Raw genomic sequence first — 26,271 nt, 5'->3', positions numbered from 1 at the left:
ATCACCGACTCGCCTCCACCAGATTCCATCACCATCATCACCACCACCACCATCGTCGTCGTCATCATCATCATCACCATCATCACTGCCAGCTCCCCTCTATTAACAAGGGTGCTGGTGTCAAAATGCTTTTTGTTTGCGTGGTGGTGGTAGACCAAAAAAAAAATATGCTTGTGTGGATCTGGTAGAGCGTTTAACCAAATCCTCCCTCCCCCTTCCTTCCTCCTCCTCTTCCTCTCCCCCCCACCCACCCAATCCTCCTTCTCCCCCCACAGTTGGGTTTGATTTTAACGGACTCCACAGAGGTACTGACGCTCACACCACCGCTTCTGAAGCTCCCAAACAAGTATGTGGCACAATGGCTAATCACTGGGCTCGCTCATCGCTCCCGCATGTTTCTTAATGTTACTGTCTCACCTCTGCATGTGTGTCTGTGTCAGTCACTCAGCTTCCCAGCCTTTGTGTGTGTGTGTGTGTGTGTGTGTTTTTGTTTTGTTTTTTTTGTTCATGTTTAACATTCACATGTGGCGCCCTCTGCACATGGCATTAACACCTGGCATTCTCACATGCTGCTGGATCACACCTCACGTAAGAGTGTGTATTCACAGTTGTCTCATTGACGAGCTTCACTTTTGCTTTGAAAACAATGAGGTTTGCTCAATTACACTAAAAGGCTGGGATACTTCAAACTAACGCCTGATTTAGATGTCTATGGGAAAACTACGCCGTAACCTGATGTGCATCTACCGAGAAATGTAACTACACATGAGATCGAAAGAGCCCGCAATGACTGAATGATGTGGAACTGCATAGGGTTAAAAAGGATTTCCAGTTACATTGTAAGTTACAACGTAGATTCCCCCGCAGCTATCTAAATCAGGCAGAAGCATTATTGGTTAAAGAACAGCGCATGCTTTTTACTTGTCATGAGATGCATTTTTTCCCCCCACATTGTCATTACAAATATCACATCCCCCTTTTTCCTCATCACACTGGAAAGGATGTGCAGGCTCTGATCTGACACATTCAGACATATACAGTTAAATCTGCATCCATGTGTAGAGGGTGAATAGCTCTGCCTGGCATTTTGGCTAACCGTACCCATACTTTGACACTTCTTTCACCTAAAATATTGAATTTAGGTGTTTTCCTGTATGCATTTGAACTCAAAGGGCAGTTGCTGCTTTGCTGCAGTGCCAGACGGGCTTTGGGATTTGCAGTTTATCGGAATTTCACTGTACATTCGACACATTCACATGGGCTCATCAGCGTGTTGCAATTGCAAAATGACAGCATGTAGATTCTAATGTACAAAATTGCTTCATTTGCTACAATTCAAACTTTATAAATCTTCAAGCAGCTACAATTCAGGAAAATGATCATTCCTAGTAATATCTGTTAGCAGGTATTTTGAGCATAAACGAATTTCTAGCACTAAAAACCATCTGTTATCATGTCAGCAGATGTAACTTTACTGCTTTTATTCATCCTGATTTCCTAACTGACACTGTAAACTAACTGATGCTGTTAACTGGAGTTAACAGCGGTAACATGGCAGTTTTTGTCGAGAGACTAAGAGGTTGAGATCGTACGCATGGCAAGAGGACAGCAAAAAGCTTGGGTTTGCATAGAAATAATAAATCTTAAATGCCAATATACTCAACTATTCAAAGACTATATATAAAAATGTGATAATGCCTTAATCATGCATTTCTGTTAATGGCCAGCAGAGGGCAACTCTTGTGGTTGCAAAAAAGTAGTGAAATTGTATAAAACTCAGTGAGAAAATGTCCATATTTCTGACTTGTTTTATGATTCCTGTTAGTCTTTTCCTGAAGACTCAACAGTCTGAATTGCTAGTTTCAAGACTTATTTAATAAATTTTAGTTATTTACTTTTTTAAAAATTTATTTTTAATAAATAAAAAAACAATAAAGCGGGGAATGCATCTGCAGTACCATCAGATTTACAGTCAAAGCCACTCATAGCTTCTTGTATCGGGTCTCAAAAATCATTTCAAAAAGGGAGTCCACAAACCAGTGGGCAACATCACAGTATCTCCTACTTTCACCTTTCACATACAGTGTACTATAACATCTTTGTTTATGAGCAGGTGTAAATACAACAAGAACCAAGAGGATTGTGTGGAAATGAAACTGAACACAAGTAATTAACAAACTTTAAAAATTGCAGAAAGGATGAGTAAGGATTGGGGTCAGTGGGAACATTGGGCTAAAGCTACTCTGCTTTGACATTCGGAGAGACCCGGGCTGTACACGCGGCACCTCCATCATAATTAATCAAGCACATCACACACGCCCATGTGAACTCAGATTTAACACACACGCTGTGAGTGATGGGAGCGGGCGCTGCAGAGGGGTCCAATTAAATGTAGTGTTGACGCTGCTTTACGGTGCCGATAACCTTTAGTATAATGTAGTGCACCGGTCCTGTCAGTGATGTTTTCCCTCGCAGGACGGTGTCGCGGAGGTTTTCGCTTCCCCCGCACGTCTCACCCTCACCATCTTTGCAGCTGTTTTTGGGGGTTTTGAAGGGGGGGTGGGGGGGGGGGGGGGGGTTCGGTGTGATTAATTATACTTTTTTGTTTTTTATCTCTCTCGCTTTCTGTCTTACACCAGCCCCCCACTCCCCCCTTCCTTTTCTCACCGTTGCGTTTCTGATGATGTATGATAACAGCTATATTTCCCTGTTTCTTCTTCTGGGAGAAGGGGTGCGGGAGGGGCACGGGGAGTCATTTGTTTTCCCGCTTTGATATTCTTCCATTTATCAAAATGATAATTAGGTGCAATTAAATGGCACGCTCATTTGTTTTGTTCAGGTGTGCGTTGCTTATTTTTATTTATTTATTTAGTTTTGTTTTTTCAGAGGTGTCTGCGCCATTGTAGGTCATTCTAATTAGAAGGGAGAGTATAGGGTGCGCACAGAGTGTGTTTGAGAGGGGGTCTGTTTGTGTAGGGGGCCGCTGGGTGGCCCAGGTGATGGAGAAACGCATGGAGACAAAAGTAGGACTCTTTGGACAGGGGGATGTGTGGCACTCTTCTCCAGATGGCAGGAAAGGGCGAGGAACAGTTACTCCATCTGGGTCAGGATAGAGAACTTTTTAAGTGAAAATAGATGTAAAAAAAATAAATTAATAAATATAAAGGCTTCACTTAACCTACAGAGTGTTTCGGTACTTCTAGCTGAATGCCACCATGTGTCTTTGCTTATGTTTGCTTGTGTTCTCTGGCCTCCTCCCCTTCTTTTTCCATTCCCACTGCAGCAAGCCTCATCTATGCTTTGCATCATTTTTGTCTCGTATATTTAAACATCCCTGTCCTCTCTAAATTCTGTGTACGGTGTCACCTCTGGCCGCCATATGACCTTTCAACTTTGTGTGTGTGTTCCTCAGGGGAAAGGCCATTCTGTTGCCAACTCTGCCCATACCGAGCCTCTCAGAAAGGGAACTTAAAGACACATGTCCAGAGTGTCCACCATATGCCTTTTGACAACAGCCAGTACCAAGACAGGAGGAGCTTGTTACTGAGCCAGGGGGAGCGAGGAGGACCGGCTGCCAAACACCCACCAAACCCACAACAGCAACAGTAAACACCTTCAGCTGATCTGATCACAACCTGGACCAGCTTCTTACACAATCCCAAAGCCCTGTCACCGTTCCTGAAATTCACAGATCTAGACACAAGAACCTACGACTAACAGTTCACTTTTTGAGCCTTTCCTCTTCACCGTCACCCTTTAATGATGTAGAATTTTCTACATTGAAGGTTATTGTAGTGTTTTTGTTGTTGTTGTTTTTTTTTACTGTAAAAAAGCGTGTTCAAATTGTGCTAGAAAATTTCAAAATCACAAAGACGGCCCGGAGCAGAAAAAGTCTTTTTAATAGAAATGACACCTGATGGAAATCTGCTTTAAGAAGCTGCGTGGGTCAGGTGTGCACACGTCTCACCATAGAAGAAGTGAAGAGTGAATTGCAAAGTTTCTCTTTGGCAGGGAGGCTGGACTCACCAACATTCAGTCTTTTGCTTCATTGGGTCTTCTTTATCACGAAGGTTGGCTTGTGACCTTTAAATGATTTCTGATCACGGGAGCCCTGAAAATTCGATGAGTTGCCTCTTGCTGCCATTTTTGGAGGTACCAACAAGTAAAGTTGCTGCCAGCTGCTTTACAGGAGAAGGAAAGTAATTGAGGAGAGAAACTGAACTCAGATGCAACTGCTGGCATTGTGATCGAGGACTGTGGCATTGCATGGCTGCTGTAGATGCCCCCACAAACCTTTTTTTTTTAAATTGTTTATTTTTTTTGTTCTTTTAAGCTTTATTGTACGTGAGATTTTGTGCATTTCTCAGGACACTGACCATCAACACACAGCAAGAGAAGAAAGAAGCTCTACGGTTCATCGACAACCAGCTGGCACATAGCAAGTTTGTCTCCTGTGGGCTCTGACTCAGAAGACTTGCATCTTTCTGTCAGCGTGTGTGTGTGTGTGCGTGTGTGTGTGTGTGTGTGTGTGCGTGTTTAGGTGTGCTAAACTCACTCCCCTTCAGTCGACAGTGTAATGGTGGGAGTGCGGTGACCATTCTAGAGCTTGTGATTAGAAAGAGAGGGAAAGATGGAGAGAGGTAGGATAAGAAAGGGACAAAAAAGAGAGGGAACAGTAATGGAGATGTATGCTCATAAAAAAGGCAATATAAATGAGCATACCATTTTTTATGGCCCTTCAATTATTGTCCATTTAAAAGGAAGGGACTGAGTGGAGTTTTCCTCAGTAACTCGTTCATATTAGAGTGTCACCATCTCAGACTATTTGGGCTTTAAATGAGGCGGACTCCACTAAAGCAGGAAGAAAGTGGCAGGAAGAAGTCGGCTCCAGATTGCAAAGAAAAATACGGTGCTGATCATGTTAGGGGGAAGAGATACGTCCTAAGATTTTTCCATTGCTAAAGAGCAGTTCTGAACTTTTGACCGCGCTTAAAAATTTCATGATGTCATCTTATGCTGGATTTAGAAAGCATAAATCTTTTGCCTTACATAAACGGTAATGGCTGAACATTTATGCTGTCTGTTTTCTATCTGGAATCCACCATGATGCGTAGATTTTTAAAAAATAAATGCATCTTGTGCCCAACAACTCGGCATGAGCACGTCACCGGCAACAAACAGTCATACAGAAAAATGACACAAAATTACCGGCCGCCTGTCGATTGAACGTTTTCGATTGAATGATAGTCCTTTGCTTAATGAGTCAACTTCAGTTTTTTGAATATATTTTTTGAGAGGAAATGGTTTGAGTTGCAAGACTGATAAAGGATGTTAAGGAAGTAACATAGGTAACGATGGGCTACATTACACAAAAATGCAAAACTGTGATAAGGAGCCTTGTAAATAGCTCATGCACTAAGCATGTTGGTATTAACACTGCAGCCAGGAAGTAGGAGAATATTTGGCCCCTAATGCCACCTTTTACCCCCTTGTTGATTCAAAACCCATAGGCAGGCTGAATACCATCTAAGGGCCCCATTATACCCGTCAAGCGGCGCCTGACGAACGCAGAGTTGACGCCAAATTGACATCGCATCCACTGTTGCAAGCCTTCGTTCCTGCCCGTATGCGCCTCCAAGTTTCTGAAACCTGGAATGTTGTGCAGCTGCCGCCGCAGCTGGATTGGAGACAGCATCCTGTTGGATTTTACCGCTGTTTTAACGATATGTCGGCACAGAAGCTCAGAGATTATACAGACAGATTTTGCAAATGTCTGAAAGGATAAGACTTAAAAATAAACAAAACAAAAACAGCTATTTCTTTGCATCTGATTTTGACATCACCTCCTATTTGTGCTGTAGTTGAGCTACTGGCTGACACCTATTATTCAGCGGGTACATGCACTGTAACAGCAAGCGACCAACTCGACGTCTATGATGGGGCCTTAACAACCGAAGAAAGCAGCAGTGCAAGTGCATTCTTTTTTTTCCCTTTGCAAAGTAGTGTGACCGTTTTTAAACTTGTTCAAATGTTCAAAATCACGACTGGGCCTGCCGTTCCTTCCTGTCCCCAGTCTTCGTACCAAGTCCCCGGCCATTCTTAGTGGACAGACGTGACCGTGATGTTAATCTTCTCGTGTTAGGATTTAAAGCTGTGCCTTTAATGGTTTTATTTTAAAGATAAAGTGGGCACATAATGAAACGTATCCACCATCCTGTATAACAGTGTGTTTATTGGACCGACAATGCAGAGCTGATTAGGTTACCAGAACATTTAAGCAGACTAATGAGCCTATCCCCTGGGCTGTCAGTCTGATTCTTTGAATGGTGATATGACGCTTTGCATTCGAGGGGGTCAGAGAAAGAGTAGGCAGAGGTGAGGAGGTCAGCCTATCAGAGAGTTTATGAGTAAATACACAAGGTGGAGACATTGAATTGTAGAGCTGTCACAGCCTTAACACAGGTGTGTGTGTGTGTGTGTGAGTGTGTGCGCGTGCATTTCAAACCTCTTTATACTGTATTAGAGGTTGACTAAACTTCCCGTGTACTACAGCCTCCGTCTTGATGCTTTCTATATTATCCTACCTCCTGTAATGAAAGCATGCTAACATTTATTGGCTGATGTCAAGCAGGGCTGTTTGTTTTACTTGTCCTTCACCCTTAAAATAGCCCCCAGGATTGAATACGCTATGCCCAGCATGTAGGGGAAGAGGAGAAGTAAAGCGAAGCAGCTCAAGACTCTGAAGAAGAGTAAAGCAGTCGGTTTCTCTGATTCAAAATTCACACCAGTTGTAGATGACGGAGCTTACAGAGTACTGTATTTTCCATCTATTTTGAGACCTCAGTAGTTTTTACGCAAATGTGTGATGAAACAGTTGTTATGCCATTGGGTTGTTTAGTTATGCATACAATATCGTGTGCTTGAATCGGACTAATAATGCACAAACGTGTATGTTGAAGGTGTGGTTAGTGAAAATACTTGAAATGGATTCTCTAGCCTTTGAGGTAGGGTAGTACTAATACCAATGTTGTACAGAAGTCCCTTTAAGATAAATTCCTCAGCTATGAATTTGTACTCCGAAGTGTGACTTAGAAAAACTATGAAGCAGGAGTAAGTGTAATATAAAGTGTATATCTCTAATCTCTTAAACTCTTACCAAACCCTTTATATACAGCGGTAGAAACCAAATGGCATTACTAGTGCACTTAGACTAGGTTAGTGCTTTAACCATTCTTATTTTGTCCAGTTCTAGCTAAGGTTTCTTTGAGAATGTCTTTTTAACGGTGCCGGCTAACACTTTTCGTTTCTTTTCTTTTTTGGGGCTTTTATTTTGTTAGAATGATTCTATAGATATGAATGCAAAATGATTTGTTCTGTGACTGCTGTGTGGTACAGCTTTTTAGCTACGTTTCCTCAAGGGAGGTTTGATAATGCTAGGCGCAGCAGTGCTTATTTTTTCATAAAGATGTAAAAGTGTGTTTTTAGTCTATTTGCTAAACTGTAGGATTTGTTGAGTAGCTAGTCATGGTTTGCCCTCCCAGAGGGGCTGGCAGGTGTTTCTTTTTTCTCTTTGGTTGGGTTTGTTTTACATGCCTCTTAAGTTGTATTATTTGTGTCCGTATTCATATTTTTTTTTTTTTAATTTGTTATGAACTCGATGATTAATTTACCTTAGAAGACATTATTATTCCAGATGTATTTGGTTGATATCTGTATTTATTATCACTTCAAAACAGGATAAGAGGACAGAAGCAGACAGGAGTGTTTGTTTTAATTCGATTTTTCCGGGTTGTTTTTATACTGTGTAGTTTTCAAGCCAGCAAGCCGATGTGAAAGCTCTACCTCGTCTGAGCCATTCTCAGTTCTGTTATACTTTTGTACATCATTTCAAAAAGATGTAATGTCATGTCCACAATAAAGACACACAAAATGACACCTGTTGGCACCGTTTTATCTTTTTTTCACTTGTTTGTTTTAAATTTACCTCAGCCAGCGTGACTGAGCGAGTCCAAGTTTAGATGAAAAAGCTTCACACGTTCACAGTTTTTAAGATTTCATTTTTCTCAGTTACTTGCGCCGCCTGTGTGTGAATTTCACCTAGAACCGTGCAGCCCGTTGTCTTTGAATACTGACGGTAACATTTTGTGTTTGTTCATTTTCCATCACACGAATTATTCTCATCACGATCACTCCTGTCACTGTCAGCTACAGTGACGCAGCATCACGATGTACATCATGATGCGGTGAAGAACAGCTTGCTGCCATAAATTGCTTTTCCACAGGCTAAACAGTCAGATGAGAATCAGAGGGGATATGTAGACTCAGAACATTAAGATCTTTCAGCTCGACAGTTACGCTAATCTCAACGACACACCTATTCGCTTGTTTAGTGATCGTATATCAGCCCTGTTTCTGGGTGTCAAACCTGAGTTCTGGTTGCACAAGACTCCAATCTGATCCACCAGACGGCTTTGGAAAATATGAATGAGGACATAAATTTTATACTTTTAACTGTATTTTTGTAGGTTTTGCAGCTTTTCTTTCTAATAAAGACCTCCCTGATAGTAATAAGTAATAGATTAACAATTAATTAATTGAATAACATAATTTTTTCACTATCTACTGTAGATATTTATCAGTTTTATAGTGTGCAAAAACAAACAAACACATATTTTCTGTCAATCAATGCATTTTTTTTCCATGTTACTTTTACAGGACAGTCTGCACTGAGTGAAGAGAACTTTTTCTATTATTTCACACATTTATTTCCTAAAGTTTAAGCTAAAGCAGCATTTCTTTATTGTGTAGAAAAACTGAGCTGTATTGTTGATGTTGCACTTCTTTTTCTCGTGTTTGAAAATGTAAAGTTAAACTTCTTTACACTAATGGAAAGAGGAGTTTTACTGGTCCGGTACACATCAAAGTGGGCTGTATATGGCCTACAGTCGCTGGTCTACAGCGTTGTTTGAAGCCATTGCAATACTTTCATCTTATTTTATTTATTAGAAACAAGTCGCCCCCGGTATCTTCGGCTTTTTGTTCACACAACTCGTGTTCCTCACAAGTTTTTGAAGCCTCACAGTGCACGCTATAGCCCAGGGGTTCATTATGTCCCAGACGCCAAATATTTGAAGGCTTTAGAAAAGAATAGCTGACTTTCAGTGTAGATGTTAAGCTTAGGGACAGAATATTTTTTTCATAGCGAGTAATCCGAAACACACAGCAACATATTCGTGACTAACCTCGTGTTGTGGATGTTCTCATCTCAGACGTTCCATCTGCTGAAGTTTCCTCCATTTATCGAGTCTTTTTCCTGCAATAGGCCTCTGCCCATCGGACATGCTCAACATGAACTTTACTTCCTCACCCTCATCCTATGTCTCCCCTGTGCTAAAGGGTTTCTATTAGCCTAAATATAGCTCTGTAGTTTCCCACAAGTTAGCACATCATATGCCACTTAGCCCCACTTCACTAATCCTCCAAATATTGCTGTTATTTAGTTTTCCTTGTTGATGTCCAAAATTACAAAGAGGTTTACATTTAAATTTTTAAAAAGTACTTCAGTCAGACTTCAGTATATCATTGTTAGGTGGAAAATAGGAAGATAATGTCTAACTTTACCAAACCTTGTCAATCATGGATATTTAAAATGCATGACAGTATTTTAAAAATGTCCACACTGGTCATGCAAATGAACTGAAAGAATGTGGACCGTTTTATAACTCACAGTGGTGCCCTAGTGTTTGTTTGCTTTTAGGAACCTGAGGAGTGTTTGGACCCAGTAATGGCTAATGACATGACAGGCAGATAAAGTTTGAAGACTGCGTCCTGCAGGGCTCTTTGATGCTGTTGCATGATGTGTGCTGATCATTTATAGAACAGATGCTACAAAATGAGGCTTACACTGTATCAATCAAGTGACTACACTGGCTGTTTATGTGCAAGCATCAATTCTATATGTAAAATTAGACCAGCCTTCTGTTTTTTGTTTTTTTTAAATATATTTTACATGAGGTGTGTGTTAATTTTACACAGAATTTTTTCATGATGTGTTTATAAATTTTCAGTCACCCGTATTTTTCTCATTTCAGAAAACGACTCCAGCATTTCTTTTGCCAACACCAGATGGTGGTTGTTTAATAACTGCATATAGTTTACTGCAGATGTAAATGTTTAGTTGCCTGGGTTACATGAAAATTTAGCATTTACAGGTAGCAAAGTGGTGTGGTGCTGGTTAGCACCACCACATCACAGCAAGAAGATCCTTGGTTCAAATCTACTATTTGCACGTTCTCTTCAAGTACTCTGGCTTCCTCCCACCGTCCAAAGACATGCATGTCAGGTTACTTAGACACTTTGTTGACCAAAGGTTTCAATCACTTTGGAAAACTGGAAGATAACACTTATGCATAACTAGTGTTCAGAATAAAAGCCTTTACAGCCTGGCACCAATTTAACTGGTCTGATGAATAGCTGGGTCTAATTAATCTGGATTATGTTGCTGCTTCATCATGATGTAGATGCTCCTTCAGCTGTAATTGCACCATGATGACACATATGACATAACTGTAGACATCCTTACTCATGCTGTTTAATGTCATACGTGATAAAATCTCCAAATTTGCTACAGAAATTTGAATAAAACTCTTGTGCTGCACGACTACGAATAAAGTCCAGTTTCTCTAACAGACCTATTTTGTTTCTGATTGAGCTCTGCATACGACTCCATTGCCTGCAGAAGAAAGTGAACGTGCCCATGCGTCGTGAAGATCAGGTGAAAACAGATCAGACCTGAGCCACCCTGCAAGCTGTTCCCTTTCATATCATATGACACGTTTGATGGATCGGGACTTTGATGTTCGTCTGGGCCCAGTTTCCACCTTGATGTCCATGTGTGGCCTTGCAGTTGAAGTCGAGCTGCCAAGCAACGGTGATGAGAAACCCGCACCCTTCAACTACGAGGGACCACCTAGGGATTGTTGCTACTTTGCCAGTCTCTTTCATGTTCGGAGTCTATGCGCGCCATCTGTCTGCCGGTTTGAGTGACGGCTGAATGACGGGTTCCCTCTGAGAACATGGCACATAACGTTAATGCCAAGCAGGCCCGCGGGCTGAGAAAAGACTGCAGCTGCCCGTCACTCTTCACAACCTCATCAGTCACAGCGAAGGCAGACATGACGGCCCCGAGCTCCCTGAAAAACCTGTTCGCTGACATCTCTTCTTTCTGTCACACAGCAGAGAGAAGCTGACTGACTGAATGACTGACTGAGGTGGAAAATACGCCAAACGTCAGGCTGAGTCAGACTTGATGGATAGGATAGGTGTTTTGGTGAGCACAGTATAATGTGCTTCTTTATATCACATCTTTACGTGTCATAAAGGAAAAATGTTGTTCAGTTTCAAAGTCTTTGCTTTTACACAGGTATAACCACAGGGGTTAGTACAGATTTCGATCTTTTTTTTCTTTAAATGCATGTTTATGCATTTATACGTCAGTTTTTAGCTGATATTATGTGCTTATTTCAGTTATTTTAGGTTGAAGGTGTTTCACAAGATGAGAAGTCGAGCCAAAAGTAAGTGGCACCCCACGTAACACTGAGGAATTGGTAAGCCTTGAAAATGATGTTGCTTTGATTTGTCAAAGGAAACCTCTTTCACCAGCACCTTTTCAATCCTGTATGTATGCCAATTTTTGTTACTAGAAGAAGAAAAGTAGTGCAAATTTGGGTAATAATCTGAATCTTAAATGGGATCAGTATTGCTGATGCCAGTGCCGGTACTTTTAACTTAGAAAGGCAGCTATATAGGTAAGGTGAGTGTGTCATGGCTTGTGAGATGAATCATCAATTTCCAAATTCTAAACATCTTTTAATGACCACAAAATCACAATAATCATTTGGCACAACAAAACACACCTTTCAGCTTTTCATGTATTTTGAAAGTCAGAAGCATTATAAACCTGTGTATCTAGACATCATCTTTCTTTTCTTTTTTTAACAGGGAATGGCTACTTCACTGGGTCTAGTCTTTAGTTTTCATGTATACCGTATTTTTCAGACTGTAAGGTGTACTTAAAATCCTTTAATTTTCTCAGAAATTGACAGTGCGCCTTATAATCCGGTGCACCTTATGTTTGAATTCTGGTTGTGCTTACTGACCTCGAACCAATTTTATCTGGTACACAGCGCTCAAAAATCTGTCAAAAAATGTTTTAGTATGACTTTGGTAAGCTACAAAGCCGCACCGCTTGAGGGATAGACTATGTGCACCTAAGCATATGCTACTTCCGGTGGGGAAACGCCTGTAGAGTGCTTCGCTCCTTGTTTACGGTCGGGTTTTCCAAAACAAGTCAGCCAAATGGATGAATCAAGTGGCGATTTACATTTCTCAAGATGTCTTGGGCATTTACCGAATATATCTGTAGGTGATGTTCGTCGATGTGTCGATATTTTTTCCACCACGCCTCAGAGCAAAAGAGAGAGGATTCAAATTTTATATTTCTTAGTGTTTCTATACAGCGGTCCCTCGTTTATCGCGGATGTTATGTTCTAAAAATAGCCAGCGATAGGTGAAATCCGCGAAGTAGCCAACTTTATTTCCTACAATTATTATAGATGTTTTAAGACTGTAACGCCCTTCACTACACTCTTAATACACTTTTCTCAGACAGGCACAAACATTTTCACACTTTTCTCTCTTGTTTAAACATTCTCAAAGTTCAAACCAAGTCCAGTATTATAGAATGAAACCAAAGATCAAACTCCAGAACATGGGAATAGAGCAGCTGCGAGATAATTCAACATCAATGAATCATTAATGAATCAATGAATCAATGAATCAGCGATCGATGTAGTGATTCTGTACTGTACAGGAGAGACGGCACGGAGGAGATCGACAGTGGTCTGCAGCCGATCAGGACGCAGAACACAATGCGATGTAAAAAAAAAAAAAAAAGCATGCAAAATTGCACTAAAAAAAATCTGTGAAACAGCGCAGCCGCGTTATAACGCGATCTTTACGTTTTGGTGCTTTGGACATGATTTTGGAGTCCATCTTCGCAGTAGCGATTGACCGCAAAATAAAGCTACCGGAAATGTACAACCCTACATCCGGTCTTAAAACAGGAAGTTAGCATTTTCATGTTCTGACTGAGGGATTTCTGAAAAAATTAAAACATACAGCTCTGCTCTCACTTCTAACATAAATGAAGACAGAAAACTTAACAGCAGTGAGTTTTGTAGGGTTAAGTTGGACTAGCTGGTATATAATGATGTGCTATGTGATTCATAGCGACACAGCTATGTTAGCATAAGATAAACACAGTAAGGGTGTCCAAATTCAGAGGCTGCATCCTCCAGAGGACCCGGCCTTTGCGGTCTACGTGGGCTGGGTCCTCAGGAGGCCGGGTAGGCTGCAAGTGAGCGGCTGTGAAATTGGACGGTCTAGCCTTCAGATTCGCGTCACCGCTGTCTTGGTGGAGTTTAACAAACTCAGCCGTCTGCTCCTTGCTATCTAAAATATAACAGGACACTGGCGTAAATTCTTGGTCATGTCAAACTTCTGTTTAATCAGTCTTCCGTTTGACGTTTATTCAGCTGTGTGAAAACCTTAAAACTTTAATGTCAGCCAAACCTAAACGCCAAACAATAACATTTTAAGTTATCTAAGTGACCTATATTTATCATGTTTAACCTGAGTAGCAAAAGACCGCGGGGGTTTGAAAACGATGTACCAGGAGTTTGCCGTTCTCAGTGGCTCTAGCGAGCCTTGAACCCTGGCTAGCTATCGAGCTGGTGGGTAACAGACGTCTCCGAAAACATAAAAAAAAATTTGGCGAATATGTGATGTCTTGATAAACCGAGCAGATATTTAAAGTTTACACAGCTACATTCTTGCCTGAAAATATGTTAAAGGTTTATTTTGTGACCCAGAAAGAGTAATAAGAGTAATATTAAAACTTAGTAGCGGCCGCCATTGTTAGAAAGTGGAATTGGCTGGGCCGCCCTATGAATTCTGGGATATGGTGGGCCACGAAGGATACACCTGACCCATCCTTCTAATCGGGAGAAAAGCTAACCCAGCTGCTGACTGCAGCCTATTGTTTACTGTAAAGAAATGAGTGTTTCCAATAACACTGTTAAATGAATAAGAATATTGAACTAGTGCCTTCAGAGGATCCATTTTTTCAAGGTGGTCAGGGATTATTTAAGCCTGATATGTTTTATTGTGCATTAAAAAAAAAATCATTGCTTAGGCTACTGCACGTTGCTAATTAAACAGCCAAACCTGTTTTTGCCTTAATTCATCATGATGACGTAAAGGTTTATTACACAGTGTACTGGCTTTTATTGTCTTGATAAGATCTGTCCACAGACAGAAAGACAAATGGACAACACCTCCAAAAGTACTCAAAAGCTTCTTTGTGGTAATTTCTGTGTTTCAAGCACCACATTTTGTTATGATGGCGCACACACACATAGACATGTACACTAACAGGCTTACAAAGTGAAAAAAATCTAAGCTTCATTGCTGTGGCTGATAAATATTTCATGTTCGTAGATGAGATGATGTCCCACAGATGTGGGGAAGTACAGATATATACAAAACATAACATGTCGACATGCTTTGAGGCTCGTGGACTCTATTTCTAATGCCCTTTACTGAGTACGCATGGGTCAGTCCTAACTCGGTGATCAGTTTTGAGATGTAATTTTAATTTGCACAATCCCAGCTCCTTTCAGTCACTACAGTTCTGTGACTTTATCTTGGACGTTTGCACTACTTTAGCACTGAAAATCTGTGCATGCATACCAAAGTATGTACAACTGTCTCCAAGGTGGTGACTGCTACAGTAGGCCTCATGAGAACTCTGCATACACATTCCACACACAATGCACTTTCATAGTTTTCATCAGGATTTTAATACAGAAAATACTTAAACCTTGAGAAAGAAATATTAACCCTTTACAGATACAAGACTGGACTACAGCCAAGCCTCTGACCTCCTCGCTTCCTCTTTAGCTCTGCAGCACACTGTCCAAGTTGGAGGGTCTGATCTATATCTGCCACTAGGGAGCACTATCCCTCTCTAATGGCTGCTAAACGGCCTTCCTCGGGAGGCCAAGGGCCACGTCGCAGACCAAATTGCACTTGCATGTGTAGATTGTCTGCGTTGGTGTGGGGTAAATATACTTAAAACGCACTACGGCGTATATCAGCGCGGCAGCCTTGACTGCAGTTACCACCGGAGAGTATGACTCCTCCGCATTTCCCAGGCAAAAGGCCAAACACATTTACAACACTTCAAGTGTCTGCGACACAAGAACGCCCTCTCCACTGTGAAATATGTAAATATTGCACTAATCAAAGGGTTGTGGAATCGCAAAATGCCACGGAAAGGTTATGACCTGGAGCCTGTGCTAATAAGGGAGAGAGGGAGGAAGTGAAAGAGGGAGGGAGGAAGAGGAGGATAGAAGAGGTGGTGGAGAGAAGGCTGGGGGTGGAGGGGCGGCGGTGGTGGTGGGAGGGTAGAGGAGTGACAGCTACCACAGGCGTTTCTCCTGCCTGAGGAGGACCTTCACATGCTGACCTCTGCCTCCTGCACTCTAAGACTCTGACAGTAATGAATAGGAAGGGGCTGTTTATGCATATCAAATGTTATTTACTCTCCCACAGTCAACTGTATCCACAGAGGATAGAAAGAGAGGAGCGGAAGAAAAAGACAGGATATTCCCAAAGACTGTGGGCTGCCATTAGAACAATGTGGACAAGAATGCAGAGGCCTCTGCAGTGGACTGGGGTTAATCTATCTATCGCAACGAATTACATGACATGGTTTTACGGAGCTTTGGCTCATCTTGCTTTTAAAATGCTACATTGTTCACTGCCTTGATTTTTTTTTTCTTTTCGTGCAGGACTCGAGCTCTTTGACAGCAACGGAGTACCTACGTGGAAACGAGCAGTCGTTGGAGCTCATAAGTAAACTTGACAATGAGCTCCTCTGAAAATCTAGCCCGCGCTATTATTTGTTTCAACTATCTCCTGCTCCACCAAACTAAAGTCTATATCCGGCGACAGAATCAGGGGGATGTTAACATGCATTCTAGTCGTGTAACATATTTTTAAGCAGGATTAATTCTTTTCCACATTGACATGATTGGTCTTAAATAGCACAAACCTTAAAGCCAGAGGGAGGAAAAGCCTGAGCAGAATTATTCAAGGGAATGACGTTCGACGACGAGCTCAAGAAAATAACCTTGAGCATGAACAATGAAGAATCAGCCGCCAGAAAACGTTTGCGTCCCCCCCCACCCCCAACCCTCTCCTCCTTCCCCGAGTGTCAGCGTCGTCGGTTTACGGCTCGGCCTCATTTTCCATCACCCCTTTTGAGAATTAAGTTGGATCTTAAGTATGTAAATGAGAACCTATTCCGTGGCCCCCACCCTCTCTTATACGAATCCCAGGACAGACCATGACATTTAACATCGCCTTCACTAATTTGTGCTTAATAGCCAAAAAGTGATTAGAATTAACATTAATGACATTTCATATGTCTCCCCTTCTACATTCATTACCCGTTCCCTGCTGCTGATACTTAACCAGCTAATGCTGGTGGCCGCTTCTTGCAGCTTAAATTTCCTGTTACACTTCTGGCAAAAATCTTTCAGTCGCTCCTTTCTTTCCTTTGCAACAAGACAACAAGGCAGGAGAATTAAAGTAGAGGAGGGAGTGGGTGTTTCAAAGCCTTTAAGTTGGAAATCTGTTCTATCGGTCACACCCTCTTTTCCAATTGACACGAACATCCTAGCAGATTAAGGAGGAGTGTGTGAATGGAAAAGTGGGAGGGGGGGGTCATCGTTTTTTTTTTTTTGTGTGTGTTCCTGCCTGCTCTGTCATCTTCTGCTTCTCCTGTTGAAACAAGTCATATCCAATACCCTTCATCTCTTCTTCTCATTCCTCACCGTACCGTCCTCAAGCAAAGGCAAATCACAGAGGATAACAGGGCCTTAAGAAATACTGGCCTATTGGACATTTTTTTCTTAGATCTGTACATGGAGGAGATTATCATGTGAAAAATGAGCATTGTGTTTGTATCAAACGACAGTCTCCACCAGCCCTCCGCCCTGCTCTCTGGTAATTAGTGAGGGTTTCCAACCTTGCTCAAGGGCGCTGAGCTTTTCCCGTGTGTTTCCTTGCCGAAGTCAACCGATTCTATAGCAAGCACGTTACAAAGGTGGTTCGTGGTGATGACACTTTTGACGGGAGAAAGAAACAAAGAGAGGGGTGCAAAGTGCAAATGAGCAACATAACAATTTTGTGGTATTGTCATTGTAAAAAAAAAAAAAAAAAAAGTTTAAAAACTTTTTGATATTTCCCAGGAACGTTTTAAGAGCTGAACAGTGCGTCTTAGCTGAGGGCCATTTTACTTATATGCATTTGAAAAAATGTACAGCCTATAAAAAAGAGTTTAACTAACTTAATTTGGACTAAAATTTTAAAGAAACAAGTTTACAATTTATTTTGAAAATGTAAATTCCACAATCTGCTTTGTCTTTTTAGAGGATTTTAACTACTGTAACACTCCAGCATGACTTAAATGTAAACCCAAAGTACAATACCAGGGAGGAACTTTTGTTTTTAAATGGAAAAACACCTAAAGAGACAACATTTGAATTTTGGTTTAATTTTCTCCAGGTTTAACAGCTGTAGAAGTTTTTCTCTCTCTCTCTAAAAAAAAAAAAAAGATCAACTGGAGGGCACCTTTTTGTTTACCACTAGAACATGGTTGTGATACAAGGATGGAAGATCGTTAAGGCGGAAAACACAAGGAATGTCATGGACGAAGAAAAAAAGAGGAGGTTGAAAGGGTAAAGAGAGCTGGGGGTGATCATGGGGTAATGGCAGCGGCCTGGCTGCTGACAGACAGGCCAATCTTCCGTCTGGACAGACTCAAGAGAGATGTGTCAGTCTCCGCCGGCACCCCGGGCCAGCCGCACCACCACGTTGCTAAATGTGTATTGGCAAAGTGTCTGTGCCAATGCCATTAGCCAGCAGACTTAAATTCCCCTGTAATTTTCAGTGGTGCTCCTAGTTATTGGCACCTCTGATGGGTCGAGTATTTGAATCCTGGTTCACGCTTAATGGATGACCGGTGGCAATGAACAGGAAGGCGATCAGTTATCACTCCTACAGGACAGATCCACGTGCACACGCGCACGGACATTCCCTCACACTGCTATTACCGACTGTCCCTGAAACCTTCTTAGAAACAAGTAGATAATAATAGATCACGCTCATTGCTTTGTGGTGTGTTGAACAAAAAAATCAAAGTTTTCATTGTGAATTAAATGAAAGTACTTTATTTTCAAGTGTTTTATGATTTATAGCAATGGAAACAATGAAGTCATAAATTCCAGTAATCGTAATGACGGTTCTTTAACAACACAACTGTAATCTCAAGTCCCTTTCATAAAATAAACCAAGATTTAAAAGCAGTTCTTCTAAAATGTCCAGGTGGAAGAGACACAGTTAAGGTCTAAAGATATCATTTCCAGCATTTTTAGAGTAACTTCCATCAAAGGTAAGGACACGTTTCAACCCCTGTGTGACATTCAGATCGTTCTCCATATTCAGATGTAAAGGATATTCCCCACTCTCGTTGCTGCAGGTGTTTTCCTTTAAAGAACTATTTGGAGCCCAAAAAGTAAAATCATCTGATATTCTACCAGAGCCAGACGATGTTAGGAGAAAAGCACAAGAAATGAATTTACGTTTACGTTAATAGCAGCCCTCGAACATTAGTCAACTCAGGATCCCTCATAATCGTACATAAACTACACCTAAAAAAACATTAAAATAAAATTTAAAAAATGTCCACACGCTGATGTATTGCTATGCAGTGTCACATAATAAGGACTAATAGGGGTGTTTTTCCTGCAGAGGAACCAATTTTATAACACAACAACATACTGTAAAGAATATAGGAAATAATGTGCAGTAAAAGCTGTGATTTGTGAGTCCCCATCGAACAGTGCAGCTGCTGGTGTCTGGGCTCTGTCTGTTCTGACACTGGAATATATTTTCTCTTTATCAAAAACCTCAGGAAGGAAAACAAGTGCAAAACATTCGTTTAGAAGCGTTCTGATGGGCATTTTTTGTTATTTTCTGTTCAGGCTTTGATCGGCTAAACACAGCAGATGGCCCGTAACTGTAAAGTGCAGAGAGCAGGGAGACTGTGACAATGCTGATATAGTGTCGTACTTCAAAAAAGGACCAAAAAACTAAAAAGAAATCCTGAATTTAGAGCACAGGGGTGAGAACATGCAGTAACATTTCATGATGATAAACTGGAGATTCCAGCAGGAACACTAAAGTAACTGCATAATAAACTGTAAAGGTTATATTCTATAGAGAACAGCACTGCAATATTTTTACACTAAGAAACTGTTACGTATCAATAGACCCACGCGTCAAATAACGCTGGCTGCCAGTAATTTACTGTAATTTAACAGGAATCCTTGTATAGCTTTCTTTTGAGACATGAAGTACATTTCTGCTAATAAACCTCCCTGTTATTTACTATAGTCGTTCTCCATTGTTACATGTTAACTGAATTGAAAGATCTGAGTTTGCCTTCTCATGCTACGGTAGATGTCTGAGGCACACAGACACACACACATCGGCACCCCTGAAAACAGCCCTAACACACACTTTAACACAACTCATTACTCCAGCAGGACAGGTTTAATGAAGGAGAAAAGACAAGAGACAGAGGCTTTGGAGACATTTTTTGACTTTTAGTGCTGATCTGAGATCAGGTCTTTGCCAATCAAACCTCTCTCATTAGCTTTATAGGGCAACAAGGACAAACTTGCATGTGGTCTGATTGTGATTAGCATTTAATTTAATTTTTAATTTTTCCACTCAATTCTCCCTGGATCGGGATACAATAAGCGCCAAAAAAATGAGACATTTTTACTTCCTCTTACCATCTGTGACCCAAAAACACATTAAAACTGCTAGAATTTTCATGAGCTAACGATTGTGAAGTTGTTCTGGATTCTTGTGGGATTTGTAGCTTTGAATGTCTCTTTCACAATTTTACAGATCTCCCTCTCTCCCTCGCTCTCTCCCTCCTCTTACTGCTCCCGCTCCCTTCAAGCGACATTGCCCGTAGTGTATCAGGGGAATACGGTCTTCGTCAGCTCAAGACAAACACACGAGTGAAAAAAACACACACAAAAGTTAAATAACTATATACAGGAGCAATTTAGGTCTGCTGTAATTTGTATATAGTGTTTGACAACCTTGCCGGAGAAGTTTTCACCCCAGAAATGCTAAGTAGTCCCAGCAGGAGTCAGTCAGGAAGAGGAGAGGGAGCTCTTTGCTGTTTAATGTATTCTTCGGCAGCCCAGAGGCCTCCAAAACGCTGCATGTCTTTACGATTCACTGTACACACTCGCGCACGCACACACACACACACACACACTCACATATCTGTCGGCAGTCAGACTCTGATGGAACACTGCTAATGGGGCTGTTTTTAATGAGCCAGGAAGAGGAGAGTGACCCTTCGAAGGTGAATATCTCTATTTCTCTCTGTATTTTGCTGTGTGCAAATGTATGCCCGCATGCCATTCACACACACACTTTTGAACGTGCAGGCACACAAGTCCTTGTAAATTTATACCAAGTTGTAGTATTTATCTCTAATTGTTTTTAACTGCCATAATTACTTTCAGCTCTCGGCTCATTCATTCATTCAATCCTCTCATCAGGAGCGAGTGTGCGAGACATCAGAAGGGAGAAATGTGTGTTTTTACGGCTCAAGAGCCTGCATAAATTGTGAGGGTTTGGAAAAAAAAGAGCCCTGCAGCAACAGTCCTCCGCAAAGCTGCAGGAGATCCGTCGATTTCCTCAAGTTCCACTTCACGTTGCAAGGGACATATCCATCCCCAGACAACCATTTCACTTTATTTCACTGATTTTATGATCTTTTCCTGCAAAGCAAAGGGGGGAAAAAGGAGAGGGGGAAGAAAGGGAAGCAGTTCTGTGAGTGGCCAAAAGATGGCACACTATGTATGGAGGGGAGAGGGCTGTGATGAGCGTTGCGGCGGCTGTGGTGTCTGTATTTAACCTAGAACCTGGAGAGCGTCTGTGTTTCCTCTGCTGGGACTCTTCTGCTTCTAGGATTCAGGAGGAGGAGGAAGGAGGGAGGAAGCAGGAGCAAGGTAGATGAACGGGTGTCATGCCTCTGCTCATGTTGCTCAACAAGCTATCCCGTGGCTGCTTTTTGCACTAAAATGAGGCCGAGGATATATAGCTGTGACATTTTATCTAAGAGCCCCCCGTCTCATTTTGTCTGCAGAACATGCGGAGTTACGGTGCAATCCGAGAACGCGGCTAGAAATAATGGTTATTCTGATGATTTGTGTTTTTTAACATCTCCAAGAGAAAATAAATGCCCTAACTAACCAGGTAGGACATATTGTATTTTATGCGATAATATTTTTGGTCTCTAAAAAAAAGGAGCAGGGGGGAAAAAATGGAAAATAAAAATGAGAGAGGAATGAAAAAGATCATTTCATACATCATCTTTAAACAGATTTGTCATGAAGCATCCTCATTAATCCCAGCAAAATTGTCTTTTTATGGCTGTTGCTGATTTCATTTAATCTTTCTTTCCTCGTGCCTGTGTGGCAGTTTTATGTCTGTACTAAACACTTTCTTCTTACCCAGATATGAATGATTGGAATGGCCCCCCCTCCCCTTCCTTTTTCTTTTTGGGGGGGAGGGGGGGGGGGGGCGCTGTGGGGTTAATTGGGAATCATTACATTATCATTATCACAAAAATACAACAAGTGCAAAAAAAATGTAGAACTGGCTGTCCTAGAATAGATTATGATTCATGATGTGCCAATATTACAGTTTATGTTCACACATGTAATGAGCACAAGCTGATATGAATGTTTTAAAAATATCAAAAGCACTTTATTTTATCTCTCGCGCCCCATCAAATAGTTATATTATTAACTTTCTGATATTCTACTTTTACATACAACTGTGTGTAAGTTGTGTATGCAAAAGTGGGGATCACACAGCACAGCAGTCTGATCCTTCAGCATGATTGCATTCGCTCTGTTACTTAACATGGACATGCTCACATACTCATCAAAGGCGCACACACACACACACAGATACACGCACGCCGATGCTACAAGACCACAGAAAATCAATGTGACAGGTTTCAGTCGTCCCTCAGTGTACACATCCCCACTCAGACTCTCTCCTGACATCTGCTCGATTACCTCCTACAGCCACACACACACACACACACACAGACAGAGAGAGAGAGGCGCCCTCCCCATGGCCGCCCTAAGCCCCTCTGAGCCATATGAAATGTAGTCGGTGCAGGAGAAACCAGATACTGCTGGCTGTGTCACATTGCGTTTGCCGCCACCCGTCAGGAGCGGGTCTGTTTGACTGCCAGACGTTATGACAGCGTCAGTCATCCTCCAGCCCAGCAGCAGGCTGTGGGACAGAGAGGAGTAAGTGAAGGAGGAGGAGTGGGGGGGGCAGACCTTAATCACCTCAGGCAGACTGGGAAGAGAGCAGTCCTGCCTTTACGAGAAAATGATTTGATTTTGTGTGAAATTGCATAAAAAACATTGTGTTTGCTTTGTTTGGTTTTTGTCTATCTAACATTTGGACAAAGAGAGGAAAAAGGTGATGTAGCTTTCAGCGCTTTGCTTTGCTAGCAAAGGTGGGGTGGTGTAGAGCTCAGCTGATCCAAAGATTTCAAGCAAACGTCCAGTGGCTCTCTAACCTCTTCCATGATCCATGTGTGTGCGGATACTTGTGTCTCGCTTGTCGATTTGACAGCTGGCAAGTTGATGATTGAGCTACTTATCCTGTCAGACCTGTCAGGTAGACTCACATCTTTATTTAATTTTATGCCTCTCTCTTTCTCAATCTGTCCCTCTCATTATATATATATACACACACACATGTGTGTGTATATATAGCTTTTTTTGCCTAAGCTGCAAGAGTGTGCTGAATGTCAAGCCAGAAGGAGCACAGATAACAGCCAGCTACCAACACACATGCATGACAGTCAAGGACACACACACGCACACTCAAAGAAACACAGGTGTACACTCAAACAAACCTGCACTTCATGCCTCCCATATACACAGAAGATGTGACGGCAGTCCGGTTTGTCAGGTCATCTGACAGCACCTGTGAGCTCCCATGTGGCCAGAGAGTTTCCAGACAGCAGGACAGGAGGCCTGGACAGCAGCACCTCACGCCCTCTCCTCATCTCACCCCTCCCTCCTCCCCCCGCACACACAAACCTTTCCTAGTCTCACCTCCATCCTCACCCACTGCTTCTCACCGTGCAGGACAGCAACCCTCAGAAGAGCCCGGCAGGATAAGAGGTGATGGACAGGCCATCTCTGGTGTGAACTCTCGCACTCGCCGGCGAACGTCATGGACAGACAGCTCGCTTTGACGTGAGCCAACAGCAGAAGGAAACAAAGTTGAAGCGGTAATCCTCAAAAATACTTTTTTTGGGTGATGTTTTGTCTTTGCCGCGTCTCCGCGATGTCTTTGCTTTGTGGTTTCGCGTGTCAGTCGATGAATGGGGAGTCTGGTAGGACGTCGGGTTTGTATAGGTGGTCTTCTTCTCTTTGTCTGCTAAGCTCCAGCGATGTACTCGTATGTTTTCTTTTTTGATCTCAAATGTTAAATACATCACAACATACAAAAACATCTTAAAGTTTCCCAAGTTAAAGGATGTAAATGATTCGACTGTGACTGTTGCACCTTTGCTTTTGCTGCTGTGGGTTTAGCTGTAGTTTACTTTAACAAAGTTCTGTAAGCTAAATCTATATTCATATTTGGATAATGATATATAAGTACTGTAGGCATCAAAAACATTGACATTAATTAAGAAGAACTCTTTACAACTAACAAATCTGAAACAAGCTGGTAAAAATGTTAGAAATTATCCAATTTAATTTTTAAAAATTGTATTTTGTATTTACTATAAATGGTTAAACAGAAAACTAGTAACTGTAGCTGAGAAAAACCACTGAAATGCATGTCAATACAAACATCAAGCAGAAAAAATGGAAATCTTCAAACAGTGAAGTCCAGCACTCGATTAAAAGCTGATTTCTAACACTTTATAAAACTGCCGAATGCTTGAAATCCAAACATGTGAAAGCAAATGCTTGTATTCGGCACAAGCCCTCACTCAGTGCCGCTGTCAGTCTCCTTCATAGCCATTCTATGTATCACTACCTCAGAAATCAAGGCCTTCTGCTATGAATGATTAATAAACAAACCTATTAACAATGCAGCAGACGTTTCACTAAAGGTTCATTTTCGGAAATACAATCTCCCTTTTGTTAATAATGTCCATTAATCATGCGAGGATGTCACTTAACGCAAGGTTAATGAAACACTGCTAATGCCTGGCTAATCTATCCCCAGTCAGAAAGCTGCTGTAACTGTAATTCCTAACCCTCTAAACTATTTTCCCGGGGATTCTCGCTGCGTGATTGATGGATGCGGGACAGGGGATGTCCATTATTTTTAAGTGGAACACAGAGGCAGAATGTGGGGGTCAGCTGCGGGCCGAACTCAGAAAGCTTTACCTGTCCAAATGGCTAATGAACCACTGACAAGATATATGGGAACACTTTGGGGGAGAATTTAAGTATGACATAACAACTTGATAATGGATTTATTGTGGCACTTGGAACCATTCATTCACAATCAGGCATAATGTTCATGGCCTCCTCCCGTCATAATCCTCCGACCAAGTATCGACGGCAAGTGCGACTTCAGCTAGTGCCGATCGTAGCGCGTGGGTGTGCGCGCGCCTTCTTCTGACTTCCATTTTCCAGCTGTCAGGCCGACCTATTAAACAGAGTATTATTTTTTTATGTCTGTGTGCATTGTGTCTGTGTAAGCAAGGCATGGTGTAAGCACAACATTAGGAGAGATGTTTATTGTAATGTGAGTGTCTGGTGCCAGCTGAGCTGAGCTGCAAGCTGTTTGGAGAAGCGGATGACTGTTTGATTGTTTGATGACAATGTGGGCCTTGCATCTCTCTTCCTTTCGTCTGCGTCTCAGAAGAATGCTGACATTAAATGTTTGATGTTGGCATGCACAACTGATGTACAAATAAAAACCTCACCGGTGAGACATGATTTTTCTTCTTCTTCTTTTTTTTTTTTAGTCTTCTTGCATTTTTGACAATACATTTGTTGTTTCTGTTGTTTCCACGTTCGATTCAAGTTTTACCTTTCCCCCCCTTTTTAAAAGTTTGGATTGTTTTTATCTCTCGCTCTCTCGTTTTCTTCTTTCTTTTTTTTTTTTCTTCTTCTTTTTCTTCTTAAATCAGAAAGTCGCCAGAAGATTCACTCAGGGGTTGCATATGAATTTAAGAATAACTCTTTTCCACTTGAATACGTCTTGGGTTTTTAATGGGAGGGTTGAAGCTGTGATGCCGGGGAGTGGAGGTGGTGCAGGGAGAGGAGAGGCAGGTCAATATGAGTCCTAATAAAGCGTGAGTTCATTTCCCTGCTGCACTCCCCCCTGGCCACCAGCCGCTCCATATACAAGTCAAATCGGCTTTTTGCCTCCCAAAGCCCAGTGATTTATGACCCGGCTCCATTGACCAGACCAGCTAGTTTTCATTTTTGTTAAATCGCGTGGCCTCTTAAATGAAACTATTGATTTAAAGTCAGCTTACTGAGGATTTAATTTGTATTTGGAAAATTAAAGCAGGTAACGCTTTATAATTTCACACTACACTGGAGTCGAACCAGTTATCCTCTATCCCTCGACCTGGCCTCGATCTACCCAACATCAGCGCATACACCTATCCCCCCCTCCCCCATTTCTCCCTCCATCTGGTTTTCACCGGCCACTTTGTGTGGCCATTAATGAATTTTGGACAAGGAGAAGAGGGATTTATAGTCCTGGGACTCCAGCCTGGACTGTCCCACACGCAGTACCCCTTTTGTTCAGAGGAAATCAGCATTTAACCGCTGTCTTTGCTCTGAATTTCAGTGACCTTGACTTGCTGTTTTCTCCACTGCACTTTTTTTCTTTTGTACCTCAACTCCATCAAAATCGGGCTACTGAATCCCTTTATCCGCTTATCAAAAGAAGGGGCTTTTTGTGTCACTTTGCTTGTTCGCTGTTTTGTCACCACTGCTCCACTTTTCTGGAAACTTTGTGTGGGGGGGAAATGAT

At 41.8% G+C, this 26,271-nt stretch overlaps 1 protein-coding gene across 7 annotated transcripts in view; it reads left to right on the top strand.

The window, feature by feature from the left end:
- The window catches only part of LOC120722037 (zinc finger protein 516-like), a 50,211-nt gene extending 42,276 nt beyond the window's left edge, over positions 1-7,935 (top strand). For 6 of the 7 annotated variants that reach the window (XM_040012758.1, XM_040012753.1, XM_040012756.1 and 3 more), the window contains one exon: positions 3,413-7,935. In XM_040012758.1, the coding sequence (XP_039868692.1) occupies positions 3,413-3,609 (197 nt within the window). In that variant the 3' untranslated portion in view covers positions 3,610-7,935. Of the gene's footprint in view, positions 1-275; positions 347-3,412 lie in introns of all 7 variants that reach the window. The other variant, XM_040012760.1, reaches the window with a different exon arrangement.
- Positions 7,936-26,271: the final 18,336 nt, after the last annotated feature.

Source organism: Simochromis diagramma, unplaced genomic scaffold, assembly GCF_900408965.1.
Source record: "Simochromis diagramma unplaced genomic scaffold, fSimDia1.1 OVJJ01000618.1, whole genome shotgun sequence".
Taxonomy (NCBI): Eukaryota; Metazoa; Chordata; class Actinopteri; order Cichliformes; family Cichlidae; genus Simochromis; species Simochromis diagramma.
The sequence above is the reverse complement of the archived record's forward strand: the minus strand, read 5'-3'. Positions and strand labels throughout refer to the sequence as shown.